General features: G+C 47.1%; 3 protein-coding genes across 4 annotated transcripts; 2 read left to right on the top strand and 1 right to left on the bottom strand.

Moving 5' to 3' along the window:
• Positions 1–243: 243 nt before the first annotated feature.
• Positions 244–4371, top strand: LOC120669067 (proteoglycan 4-like). Its single transcript, XM_039948886.1, has 4 exons — positions 244–993; positions 1224–2714; positions 3122–3205; positions 3317–4371. Exons 1-4 carry the CDS (start codon positions 306–308, stop codon positions 3364–3366), a joined length of 2313 nt encoding a protein of 770 aa, XP_039804820.1. The 5' UTR covers positions 244–305; the 3' UTR covers positions 3367–4371.
• Positions 4372–6251: 1880 nt separating this feature from the next.
• Positions 6252–9670, bottom strand: LOC120671384 (nucleolar GTP-binding protein 1-like). The gene is made up of 3 exons (XM_039951685.1): positions 9508–9670; positions 6648–8703; positions 6252–6566 (listed from the first exon to the last, which is right to left on the bottom strand). The coding sequence occupies exon 2, from the start codon at positions 8671–8673 to the stop codon at positions 6670–6672; it is 2004 nt and encodes a 667-aa protein (XP_039807619.1). The 5' UTR covers positions 8674–8703; positions 9508–9670; the 3' UTR covers positions 6252–6566; positions 6648–6669.
• An 81-nt stretch (positions 9671–9751) lies between these two features.
• Positions 9752–12775, top strand: LOC120671385 (2Fe-2S ferredoxin-like). 2 transcript variants are annotated; one of them, XM_039951686.1, is made up of 8 exons: positions 9752–9940; positions 10049–10145; positions 10397–10485; positions 10827–10891; positions 11186–11292; positions 11572–11621; positions 11717–11799; positions 12369–12775. In XM_039951686.1, exons 2-8 carry the CDS (start codon positions 10079–10081, stop codon positions 12481–12483), a joined length of 576 nt encoding a protein of 191 aa, XP_039807620.1. In that variant the 5' UTR covers positions 9752–9940; positions 10049–10078; the 3' UTR covers positions 12484–12775. The 2 variants fall into 2 exon arrangements, with proteins under 2 accessions (XP_039807620.1, XP_039807621.1); XM_039951687.1 differs by having other exon boundaries at positions 9759–9919; positions 10001–10145.
• Positions 12776–13605: the final 830 nt, after the last annotated feature.

Genomic DNA, 13605 nt, shown 5'->3' with positions numbered 1-13605 from the left:
AGTTCATGCCGACCGTTTCCATACAAGCCCAATACTATAGCCGTCGAGCACACGGCCCACCAACAGAGCATCCGGCCCAGCAGCATCAGCTACGCGCGGCACGCGGCGACCCGAGACGCGCTCGGCGTGTTCCGCCCGGCCCCGGCCGGGCGGCCGGCTCGAGGCCGCCCATGACCGGGTCCAACTCCAAGCACAAAACCGACTCCTCCAAATGCCCCCGTCACGTCGCGCACGTAGCGTAGCCCCGCGCTGCCTCGCGCCTCCGGTCTCATCGACGCGATCGGACGCGGGCGGCGGCGAGGACCATGTCGTCGCGGGCGCCGGCAACCGTCGCCCCGCGCGGAGGCGGCGGCACGGACCACCTGCGGGCGAAGGCGGCCGAGCTGGAGCGCGACTTCGCCGGGTACAAGCGCCGGCTCGCCGAGCGGAGGGCGCAGGCCGCCGCCGAGGTCGCGGCCGGCCGCGCCGACGAGGAGGAGCGCTGCGGCCCCGGGGACGCGGCCGGGCGCGGGAGGCGGTACGACGAGTACGTGAGGAGGAGGGACGAGCGGCTGCGCCAGGACTGGCGCGCGCGCATGGAGCGCAAGGAGGCCGAGGTGCAGGCCCTCTGGGCGCGCCTCGACCGCACCGGCTCGCGCGGCCGGCGCGGCGGCGGCGGCGACGGCGGCGAGCTCGTGGCCGCCAGCCACGCCAGAGGGGTAAACTCCGGGATGCTTTTCTTCCCGGCGCTCTCGCTTCCTTCCTTGCAGTTGCAGCTGACATCGAATTGTTTTCCCATCAGAACCTACCTTGTTCTTGCATTTCTCGTGGCATTTTTTTTCACCAAATGGTCGATCTTCCTTTTTTTTTCCTTTTCATCTTTCTGGTACAGAAAGTTAGAAATGGTACGCTCTAGACAGATTTTTGCTCGACATTATTTGTTCTTGTACACCTTTTCGAAGATGCAACCAACATTTGTCACGTTTCCAAGCTTCGTCTTAATCCTTGAGCTCTAGGCATACTTTGAACTTTTGTGCCTTTCTTGTGATCCGTTATGTTTAGTTGAGCTATCGTATTACACAAGACTTTTAGGTGAGACCCGTGACATGTTACACGCCATGTACTTCTTTTTAGTTCATCTGTGACTATCCAGTGAAAACTTAAGGTGTGATTGTAAGGTAAATCTTTTGGCAAAATTTTACTTGAATTTTATCCATTTTTCAAGAACGACAAATCTTGAAAAGTTACTAGTAATGGTTTATTGTTATGCAGTAATTATCGGACTACTAGTAGCTTACAGAAGTATATTCACTTCATTCAGGATCAGGGTAATCTGCGGCAGAAGCCCTGGAACCTGGAGGTGAAAGTGAAACCGGCCGCCCCTGTCACGCCAAGATGCAGCCCGGCCACGAAGCTCTCGCGTCCGCGGACCAGCGTGCCGCCGTCACCGGCGGCGGTGGCAAGCCCGAGGCTGTCCACCCCTGACCCCAGGCGGCGTCCGCCGCACCTGCAGCGGGAGCAGCCGCAGGCGGAGCCACCCGCCACGCCACGGAAGGAGAACAGGCTGCCGCCAACGCCCACCGCGACGGCGGTGGCATCACCCGGCACGCCGAGGCCGAGGACGATGCTGTCAAGGAGCAGGAGCATGTTCAAGGACCGCGGCTGCTCGTCCGTCGACGTCAGGGAGAGCCCCAGGCCTCCGCGGTTCCAGTCCCCTCGGTCGACCTACGACAGTGACGGCAACCTCAGAGAGCCGGCAATGCCACTCCACGCCGACGCCATTGCCATGATGCGGAGGAGTACTTCCTGTTCCAGTGAGCAGCAGGTCACTGCGCTCACCGATCTCAAGAAGGCTTCTGCCATTGCTTCCGAGCAGTTTCATCCGAGGAGATCAGGCAATGGCGTCGAGCCCGCGTCGCCGCCTCCGGTGATTCGGAAGGACAAACCTGACAGCAGCGAGATTGCTCCGCCCAATGATGGAAATGCTGGCAACGAAAGCAACCACGAACATGCGGATCAATCTTCAGACAAGTTCGGGAGTGTAGAGATCACCGGCGACTCCGACACCGAGCCGAGCTACGTGTACATCAAGAAGGATAGGGACGAGCAAGCTCCGCGGCCGTGTCAGGCATCGGCTGGTCTTGGGACATGTCCAGGGTCCGAACGACCGCGGTCTGACAACAAGGACGGCGACAATGTCGACGACTCCATGGAATCAACCGGCAGCAACGACGTCTCTGGAGAAACCACGGTGACAGACGCAGACGAGGATTCCCGGAGGGAGAGCTCTGAATCTCTGTACTCAAACGTTCAGTCTTCGTTCTCCCCAAGATCAGAGCTCGACGCATCTGCCACCGATTCCCCGCTCCCCAGCGCCACCGAGCAATCGCCGGAGTCCGGCGCTTCACCACGGCCACGGAAGAACCCGGAACTGGAGGATGCCGAGAAGAGCCTACCGATCCCGATCACACCGAGGAGCAGCATTACCGTTTCCATCACCGTTCAGTCACCGATGGACGCCGTGACCGGGCTCAAGCGGTTTCTGACCTTCGGCAAGAAGAACAGCAAGGGAAGTGAGCCCGCCGCCGCCGTTGTCGAGCGCACTCCGCACTCCATGGCCCCTGCCCCTCCGCATGGTGATGGCTGCATGAGTGGAGAGTGGCCAGCAGGTGACTCTGTCAAGGATGCTGCTACGGCAGATGATCTGGACAGCAGTTATGTCATCTCTCCACACGGTAATTCTTGTGGCTTCTGTCTCCTAGTCATAGAAGCACTCTGCAGATCAGATTCAGATGCTGTTGTCTAAACAAGTGAACATCTTTAGATAGTAACTAAACAGTTTTCACGGTTAAACAAAACAGAGTACCTGAAAAATTGACACCATCAAATTTAAGAACTTCTACAGGTTTCTCAAATGTTCCATTCTAGTATCTTTTTTTTTTGCGAGTATCCATTCTAGTATCTGTTAGTAATAGGCATGCTCATCACCATTGCACAGAATGCCAGGCTATCAGTTTTTCAATACCATTTGGTGATCTTCGTTTACAAGAAACAACGAATGCATGCATTGGAATCTGATAGGACGCTCCCGTTTGTCAAAAATTTCTTATTACCAAAAGGCTTATGGATGTCATGTATGCAGTTCGGTCTTTGCAAAGCTTGGTGTCATCTTATCCTGCCAATCCTGAACTGAAGGAACCGGTTCTGCACGCCAAATCACCAAGAGGTTTAGCAAGAATTCAGCATGCATCCATTTCATTGTGCTAGCAAAAGAGTATGCACCTTGATTCATTTCACCGGCTCTCTAATTGTGCCTTCTTTGTTTTTGTGGTTGCAGTACATCGATCGTTTTTCTCATTTTCATCGTTCAAGTCCAGAGCAATTTGATTCCAGATTCGGGGATTTCATGCTGTGCATTTCACATTCCAAAACTTCTTGGATCACCTGATACGGCAATCAGTGATGTTCAGAATTTATTGGTCCTTTATATGAAGCCTGAATATTGTGCCGTGTCTAAAGTCCTATATATGAAGCCTGAATACTGTGGCACGTCTAAATTTACCTGCGTAACAGTCCTTCTAGCAAAACAACATAAGTACCTTTTTCGGTGCCAAGAGCATGACGTTTTGAACGTTGTTTCTGTCAGACTTACGTAATTTGGCCATCAGTACGGTAAAATATTCATTAAAAATACGAAAATCGTAAGCGTAGATTTATGTTTTAACGTAGATTTATAATATCACAACTATATTGTGTTTTACAGGTATGCGTAGATAGAATAGTGAGGAGATTGTGAACACAATTTTCGTGAAGTCTAGATGTTTTTTTTATCACCTTCACACTGTTTGGGAATTCGGTGGAGAAAAGCATGGAGTAGTTCATAGCATGTGAGTACAAGGAATTTGGCTTCATAAGAGCAACTCCAACAGCTTATGTATATCCTAGCCAAATATAGAGTAGAAGGACTCTGTAAAAATAGAAAGCCTCTTTAAAGGTGTGGAGTAAACCAAAATACTAGCTATTTTTTACTCTCCATATTCAAAAGTGGGTCCACGTCGGTTCCTATCCTATTTTTTCCCCGATCGATCGCATTCCCGCATCATCTCGTGACCTGGACTCCGCCTGCGCCGGCGCCGCTCGACCTGGACGCCGCCAGCGCCTCGGCACGCCGCCAACTCCTTGCGCGTGGGAGCTTGGCTGCTTCTCTGGACCTGCTGTGTGTCGCTGAACTTGTATTGGAGTCCATGATACATCTGTTTAAGCATTCAGAGTTTATTTTGCACTTTGTATGAGCTGGGAACTCGTAAATGTATTACTAGTGCTCTTGAGCTATATGTGTTGATTAATTATGCTGTATGTGGATTTGATTAATCTAAGCTCCATGAAGTTCAAGTACTGCTGGTGTTCAGTCTAGGCCTTTTATCAGTGTCTTGAGCTATATGTGTTGATTAACTGTGACAAGGCATTATTCAGATAGGTTTCTAGCAGCTTCTTGTCCATGAGCACTCCACTTCTCTCTGCAAGACAGTAAGGTCCCATTGATATCGTCGTGAACTCCTGATGCGTTGATCTGATTTGACCATATGAGCCTTGGTGTGTTGTCATTCTGATTTCTGAACCTTTGATTACTAGGTGTCATGTTTGATTCTGGCTAGTAATGATCTAAATTCTGAAGCTATGAACTTGTAATTCTCTGATTATCTGAACCTGTACTGCTATTGTGCTCTGAACTTGTCAATGTTGTGTGACAGAACCAGTGAACCTGTTTTCTGTGCTGCAGCCTTGTGCCTTGTGACTGAAAATTGTGCACTTACATATGCTCTTTGCTCTGAAATTAGTACCCTCCATCAACTCGACCAAGAATACAGTAACGGCTAGTGCAGGCATTGCCTCCTCTTGAACAGCATTTTACATGTGTATATTCATGCACAAAACATCTAATAACTCTTCCATTTTTTTTATTTTCATTAGTCGGCCAACTGCTATGACCATGAACCAGGCACAATCATGAGCAAGCAATAAACCAGGATCTCCAGCTGCCATGACCATGAACCAGGCACAATCATGAGCATAACAATAACAAATATTCATTTGAAAAGCATAACAAATCTGAATGGGATACATTCATTTCAAAAGTGTAACAAATATTCATTTCAGTAGCAACACAGTTTCAAGACCGACGAATAATAAAACTGTTTCATGACGCTGATAATAAGATAACAATGCAGTGCTTTTGTACCTCCTATCATAGAAAAAATAATATTACTTTAACAGGGAATCAGCAGCATGATATCTAACTTGCAGAGCAGAAGATAAAACAAGTAGCACAGCAGGTCAACAGCATGTGCAGAAACTTAGTCTTGCTTAAACCTCATAAAGACAACACCCTAAAACAAGGCATGCATGTGACAAAGTATGTACATACATTATATACTCACAGATCAATATATAGATAATGTGGCCCTTCAAATCATAAGTATCAATTATGTCACCCCAAACATCAGATACATATTTCTCTTGGGCAATCTTGTAAATGCTAGTCAAAACAAAAGGATTCATGCCAAAAGCTTCAGAGAAGAAATGCTAGTCAGACAAAGGTGACTGAATACTAAATGTCAGAACTGAGAGTAGCAAACTATTGACAAAACTATTGGCAAGTTAATCACAACGAATGAAGTTAAATCCAATTGGAAGCTGTTCTGTTACTATGCAATGACGGAACATTTAACTGTTACTGTGCATTTGCTGCCTATGCAATAACATTAGCTATAAGTACTATTTCTGTTACTATAAATATTACTAAACATTTAACTGTAACACTGATAGGGATTTCAACTGCAAAGTGACCCTACCACGCAGGATATTACTGAGCTACCCAGCTGCCGGCATCTGCTGCCAACTGAATGCAGGCGATTGGACTAGCTAGTAGTGTAAATTAACTTCCATCTATATATGTTTGGTGTCATCTAAGATTTGGACATGGATTACATATGCTCGTCAGCAAAAGTTATTAGCGAGTATTGACCATAGGAATCAGAGAATCAGACCGGAGCATCAACACGTGTGGAGCGCGGCACATTGTCCTCGACTGTTCCACTCCCATCTACACTGCTAGATCTGTAGTGCTCCACTCCACAATGCAATTGATTTGCTGCACGAGCAGCTTAGCTAATGGAGATGGCACCAAGTTAATAAGCTAGCAACAATCACAAATCAAAAATGTATATCACTCCGATAAGATGATAAGTAGCTGGGATGCACGACTGGGTCACTGCAACATCCAAAAATTCACAGATGTGCTTGAAACGCCAAATAAACCAGACAGAAATCCGACAGCAACAATTTGGCTAAAACCAACTTCGTACCAACAGAATTAATGCCACTCAACAGAATTAATGCCACACAGCAGGTAGAGTAACAAACCAAATTCACTAATACAAGTATAAGCTAGCAAAACTACGTCTCACGAGGACCGCGAGACAGCAAGATAAATAGAATAGCAGTATCAGCAGAGCCAGTAGGACACTTGAGCCCCCATTGCCGATTGTCTGCACCATATTTCCACCAGTTCTGTATTTCCTGCAGCACTGGACACAGCAAACTATCAGCACATAGAATTAGCATAGAAAAGGCAACAGGCATGACATTTGGTTGCAAGAATGACCCACCAGATCCAGTAACATGCTGTGCTTATCGCCTGCTTGTCTTCCCAAGAGTCCGTTTCCCAGAGAACAGATGCTTTGGTTTCAAAGTGGGAATGACACGGTCAGCCTCTCCACGGCGGGCATCCTTGTTCCTCTTCTTCGTGGCATCCTTGGCTTTCTTGATTGCCTTCTTCTTCTGCGCAGAGTCCTTGAATCCTTCACCAGGAACAACCTCCTCAGGAGCCCGTGACCTCGACCTAGATCTAGACCCCAGTCTCAGTTTCTTATTGGATTGCTGTCCGTCAACCTCCATAGCATCTGCATCAGCAGCAGCTCTGCTCAGTGACCTCTCACGCTTGCGGCCTCTGGACCGGCTGCGAGCTATTGCTGCACTGGGATTCAAACCCATGGAGGAAAGCTGCCTTCCCATCCTTTCAGTTGTGAATTTCCTATCTTTGTCAAACTTCCTAGGAACAATAGGACGGCTTTCAGCAGTTCTCTTCTTCATTCTATGCTCTTGGATAAGTAGCGCCTTCTTCTTCCTGATCTGAGACAATATCTCCTTCTGTTCATCAGTTAATTCATGGCCATCAATCTCAAAAGCATCTTGTGCAGCTTGCTCTTCCAGACGAAGCCCCTCCTCTCGTTCCAACTCTTCACACCTTTCCAGGATATCTGGATCCAGAAAATCAGCAACATTATGCCCATCCAATATCTCGGGGAGAATGTCCTCCTTCCATTCATCATTGGCCAATATATAATGCTTCTTAAGGCTGGCGGAATAGACGCCAGCACCTCCATTCTCCTGCTCAAGGTCCTTCTCAAGCTTCTTCTTTTCCTTCGCAGCAGCATTAGCCCTAGCTTCCAGAACAGCCGGAGGGATGCAAACAGGCCTCTCTTTGTTGTCACGAGGCTTTGGAACAGCAACATGGAACCTATTCAGGCAGTCAACCATCTTCTTTGATTTCATCTTCACATCCACCCTCTGCTCAAGAAGCCTCTCGCATGCAGCATTTTTAACAGCCATAACACCATCATCTGTTAATGTGCTCATCGTCAACAAAACACCCTCTTCATTTGGATCACCAGCCTGGGTTATAGTCTTCATAGCCTCTGCTTTCATCTCCATTATAAGCTTCATGTCATCCTCAGGAAGGCCTTCAAGGGGCTGCAAGTCAGTCTTGTTGCACACAATGACCAGAGGTTTATTCATGAACAGAGACTTTATACTGTGGAACAGTGCGGCTTGCTGAGCGATACTGTACCCACAAGATCCAGAAATGTCCAGAAAGAACAGAACAGCAGCCCTCAAGTGTGCCAGAGCAGTGATGCTGCACATCTCTATGATGTTCCTATCCTCAAAAGGCCTATCAAGGATACCAGGTGTGTCAATAACTTGGTAGCGCAGGTACTTGTAATCTGTATGACCAACAAACAGGGATTTTGTTGTAAAGGCATAAGGCTGGACGTCCACATCTGCCCGTGTAACCTTGTTCATGAAAGAACTCTTCCCCACGTTTGGGTAGCCACAAATCAGCACGGTACGGGTGTTTGGGTCTATGGATGGAAGCCTGGCCATGTGCTGCCTGATCTGCTCCAAGTATGCCAAACTAGGACTGATCCTCTTCACAACAGTGCACATGCGACCTAGTGCAGCCACCTTCAGATGCTTGCACCGGTACAGGGAGTCTCCATATTTGAGCAGCCTCAAGTAGTCCTTGGCTATCTTTGCAATGATGTTCCTAGCTGTGTTGATCTGACCCAAGGCAAGTTTGTAGTGATCCTTGTTGTAGAGCACATGGAGGAGATCACCATAGAAAGGGTGGATGTCATCCAGTCGAGGGAACTCATCGATAATTGTGGACAGCTTTTCATAGAAGTTCTGCTGGGTGTACCTAACCTTGCGCATATAAAACTGGCGAATGCGGGAGATAGCATAACCCTTGTGGACAACAGTCGGTGTCTGCCTCTGAGTGCGGGACAGAGTTATGTCGATGAAATCCTTCCCAGGAGGGACAACAGTGATCTTCTTGAAATTGTACTGCACCATCTTGTTGATACAAAGCTCAGCTACCTATTCCTGTAAAACACAAACACATGTGAATGCTTTACTGCATAATAACAAGGAGTAAGATAATTTCTAATATGACATAATAGAGAAACAAGCAAGCAACCATTCGTTTGAAATTATAATCACAAAACATCAATATGCATCTTCATAAGATATTAGATATTACATATTAAGTTGACAGCATGGAACCAGACAACAGAGCCAATTAGATTCTCATATAAAACTAGAACAAGTGAGCAGCTACAGGCTACAGCTTCAGAACACTCCGAGGCAATGAATTGATATGGACCACTTCAGCACCTTGCTATGACGCACAGCAACAATACAATCAGAAAGGAAAATCAAATGATACCAAGTACCAGCAAAACTTTGGCAGGGCATCACAAACCCTAACCTAGGCATTCGAGAACACCTTCAGGCTTCAGCAGTCTGCACGCAAGCTTAAATTTCGGTTTCAAGCTAAGGCAAGAAAAGCAAGATGACAGTAAGAGTCTAAGAGATCATAGGCGTCACTTGCACTACTAGAACAGTTGCCGTGGTCGTGTTTCAAACACCTAAGAATCCAGACGTGGACCTTAATCCCCGCAGGCCACATCAAATCAGCAGCTAATTGTTAGCTACAACATCCATCGTTCAAACAACTCTCGCACTAAACCAAGAATACATACCTAACCAACCGCTACGGATTACAGGGAAAGAACGATATCAGCCCGGGAAGACACCAAAAGATGTCCGATCGATAAACCACGAATAAGCACAGGCACAACCGCGCAAGCAGGGATGACAGGCGTACGAGCACAGAGCGCTGCTCACCTCGTGAGGCGGCCGGAGGATGAGACCCCGATTCGGCGGCGAGAAGAGGTCGCGCCCTCTCCGGCAGCGGTTGGTCGCTGGTGGAGGCGGCGCAGGCGTCCCCGACTCTGGCGGCGGATGGGGAGAAGAGAGAGGGTTAGGGCGGGTTTCTCTCAGGCTCTTATAGCCAGGCTAGTGATGGGCTGGGCTTTCATTGCCCCCGTCTAGATATTTCTGTTAATGGGCCGCACGGCCCATTTCTTGCGGCGGCGGCGGCGGCGGCGTGTGTGAGCTCTCCAGACTCCTCTCCTCCACGCCACGGCGAACGGCGGCTCACGCGGCCCGGCCTCACCCCACTCGTCGTCTTCCCCCTCCTCCTTCCCGCCGTCGTGGAGAGGAGGTCCCCGCGGCTGGCGCCCGTTGCTCCCAGACGGTTCGGCCCTCCAGCTTCCACGTGAGTTCACCTCGGTCTTTGGCGACGCCGAACTGAGCCCTTGCTGCTTTGCTCGCGCAGCGCGAGGTGGTTGTTGCGCTGATTTCGTTGTCTCGAGTGCTGCTCTAGGGTTCGGAGGGAGCAGAGCCGGCTGCCGGTATGTTTGGCAGGATCTCCCGGCTAGGGATGCGGCTGCTGCGCGAGGGTAGGGCCGAGACGAGAGCAGGTTCGTGCCTTCACTTTTCCTCTCGCTCCTTTCCGTACTCTATGCTATGATTATTGCTAGTCAGTGGCGTTTGGGAATTCGCGAATTTTGCCCAGCTCTGTGGTTTGGCGGAATGCTGAATTTCCAGCTGGTAGTCATGTTTCTTGAATTTTGGATTTGGAACCCTCCGGAGTTGCTGCGTGCTAATGTAGCAAAACTGAAGGCTTGGTTGCCTTCTCATTTTGTTGATTGTTGTTCCTTTTTTATGGCAGGAAACTTGCTCAGCAGTCGAGGCAGTTTGTATCAAGGTCATGTCGTCCAGCATTCGAGTCCAGTTGTAATTCCTACTGTACAATCGTCGGTAAGAACCCAAACATTGGTTGCTGGTGAAGACTTTAATTTAGATGAACATGTCCCTCCTCGCTAACGTCTGTTTTTGCAATTACTGCTGATATAACTAGCTATCCATGTACACTGTTTTGTACTTGTACAGTATATTATTTTTCAGTGATTTGGTTTTTATTCTACTTGCCTATCTGTGCATTCTCTGTTCTGATTTTTTTTTGTCAAATTATCAAATGCCTTTTGCACTGCCAGTTAGCTCTTTCTGGAGAATGGCAAGCAACTAGCTTTTCATACCTGCAGAAGTAATGCTCTGTCTCAGTGTATTTGTACTCATTGCCTGTTCAATTTTTTTTCCAGAGGAACGTCCTCTTTTCAACTGCAACAAGTGGTGATAAGGATGAAAGCAATCAGGAGAAGGAGAAGTAAGCGCATTTATCTCTTTAGTTTCATTCTTTTATGTATCTTGAAATTAGAGCACCTAGTCATGTTTATCTCTTGGAATCTAATGCTTAGTGCCTTAGTCCACACCTTTCTTTGAAATTCTTTTGTTAACATTGTCTCTCTTTTTAAAGCTCTGTTCCCTCCACATCTAGAGAGATAGCTGCCATGAAACAATTTCTTGATCCGTTTGGCTGAATGTTAATACTCAACTTTCAGCAATTATTCTGTGTAGGAGATAGTCCTCTGATGAGCAGATTTTCCTCTGAACTGCACAGAATCTCTGTAACATTTGTCAACAAGGATGGCTCAGAAAAGACGATCAGTGTGCCCATTGGAATGTCCATGTTAGAAGCTGCTCATGAAAATGACATAGAGCTTGAAGGTAAAAGTTCATATTTGGAAAATTTGCAATTTCCCTCCGGTGTGATTCCTTTTAGTGCCTGTATTGTAGTAAGTTTATGCTTGCTGTTCTTTATATATTACTTATAATTTTTAAAGGAACTAGTTATACTGAATCTCCTGGTTCTCCATCCATAATTCATTGTTTGCTCCATGATTTTACCATTTTTCATTAATACAGGAGGCATTTTAATCATTGTTGTTATGTTCTATCAATTTTTTCAGCTGTAGTTAATAACCTTGATATTTTTGGCTAATGCAGGAGCATGTGAAGGCTCACTTGCTTGTTCTACTTGCCATGTAATAGTTATGGTATGCTCTATTTATACTTATGCAAACTTAGTACAGATGTAGATATTGGCATATTGTAAGTACCACTGCTGACTATAATTTCCAACCTTATCCAGGATGTAAATGATTATAACAAGTTAGAAGACCCAACAGATGAAGAAAATGATATGCTTGACCTTGCATTTGGGCTCACAGAAACGTAAGTGAAGATCCCCTTATGGAATTTTTTTTTCTCTCGCTTTAAAATATTTTACTTCCACCTACGAGTTGTGCATGCCCAGGGAGGCATTGTCAGAATCTCTTTTATAATTGACAACCTTGGGTGTTGAATTGAGATTGAAAAAGCGACATACCTGGGGGCCTCCAAGTCGAGGGGGGAAGAAAACTGCTAGGGGTTTCAGTCTATTTCATTATAACCTTCAAAGATCTGTGCAGTCTTTATAAATAGCTGCTATCTCAGTGGTAACTAGGCCTCATACTTTTTTTTTACTCCTAGGCCTCATACCTATGTGTATGAAAAACTGAAATTAAGTGAACTTAAACTTATGTTACAAAATAGCTGATTGGGATTTACCCATACAAGTAATTCATTAATGTGCAGATATCATACTTTCTATTTTTACTGTACAGCAGCAAAATGTTGATTCCAGGTTTAATGCATGAATCACAAAAATGAAGATATCCATGCGAATTTCCCAGTATTACTGAAGGTGGATTGCACAAGTTTCATCATTCTAATCTGACTTCCGATTTTGGAACTGTTTTCAGATCGCGGCTAGGCTGCCAAGTGATCGCGAAGCCTGAACTTGATGGCATGCGGCTGGCGTTACCTGCAGCCACGAGGAACTTCGCGGTAGACGGCCATGTACCAAAACCACACTGAAGAGACTGTCTTCTACGGGTGCACGGATTCTTACATCAGTCAATTTTGTAGCCTACAATTTGTAACTTGATGATATTTTTGGACTTTCTTGTTGAGCGAGGGTTCGCTCGTTGACGAGCTCCTCGGTTACTTGATTGCAGAGACCAGTGTTTGATCTGGTCGAATAAACATCTCCGTTCTGTATGAGCGTACTGGAAAATGTGGGCACCGTATTGTTTCCCGATATTTGGTCCTGTGCAGCATTTGCTGCTGCTGTCACAGGAATAGATATGCCGTGTTAGCCAGTTGTTGACTTGTAGTGAAGTTATGGGCTCATGACCGTCGTTCAAATTTCTATTTTCTTGGGTCGACTCAAAACTTATCTAATTGAACTAATCCGGATCACGGGATGCAAATGAACTGAACTGATGACCAAGACCACCCATTACTCCCTCCGTTCCAAATTATAAGTCATTTCAAGAATCTTGGAGAGTCAATCATTTCAAAGTTTGATCAAAATTATAGAGAAAAACACAGATTTATGAACTATAAAAATATAGCTAACAAAGAATCTAATGATACTTAATTGGTATCATAAATATTATTATCTTGTTATATAATTTTGATTAATTTTGAAAAACTTTAACTCTCCAAGATTTTTAGAATGACTTATAATTTGGAACTGGATCGGAGGGAGTAGTTGCCAACTTGCATCTCGTGGCAACGGCGTACCAAAAGGCATCGGTATATGCTTGGACACGACACCGACGGAGGGCCGACCGCAGGCCAGAACACGTACTCCTCCACCGACCACGACTACTCATTTGAAACGCGCGACAGAGAGTGTCGGATTCCGGCGAGGAGTAGCAGCTAGCCGAGTCTACTAGGATCGGACAAGGTGAGCCAAGCCAAGGGAACGAACGGCGCCGCCGATGCCGGTGCGCGGCGTCCACGGAAAATCACGCAAAGATCACGGCCCCGGCGCTTTGGGTGGAATCTCTCGAGCGGGCGTGATGCCTCTCCTCGCGTTCGGACCGGCGGCGTCGATCATCGGCGCGACGGCCGGCGACGAGCTATGGAGACACCCCATGCCAGATGTCTCGTCTCCACCCTGCGCCGCTGGTCCTAGAAGACTCGAGCGGC

Source organism: Panicum virgatum, chromosome 4N, assembly GCF_016808335.1.
Source record: "Panicum virgatum strain AP13 chromosome 4N, P.virgatum_v5, whole genome shotgun sequence".
NCBI classification, from domain to species: domain Eukaryota; kingdom Viridiplantae; phylum Streptophyta; class Magnoliopsida; order Poales; family Poaceae; genus Panicum; species Panicum virgatum.
The sequence above is the reverse complement of the archived record's forward strand: the minus strand, read 5'-3'. Positions and strand labels throughout refer to the sequence as shown.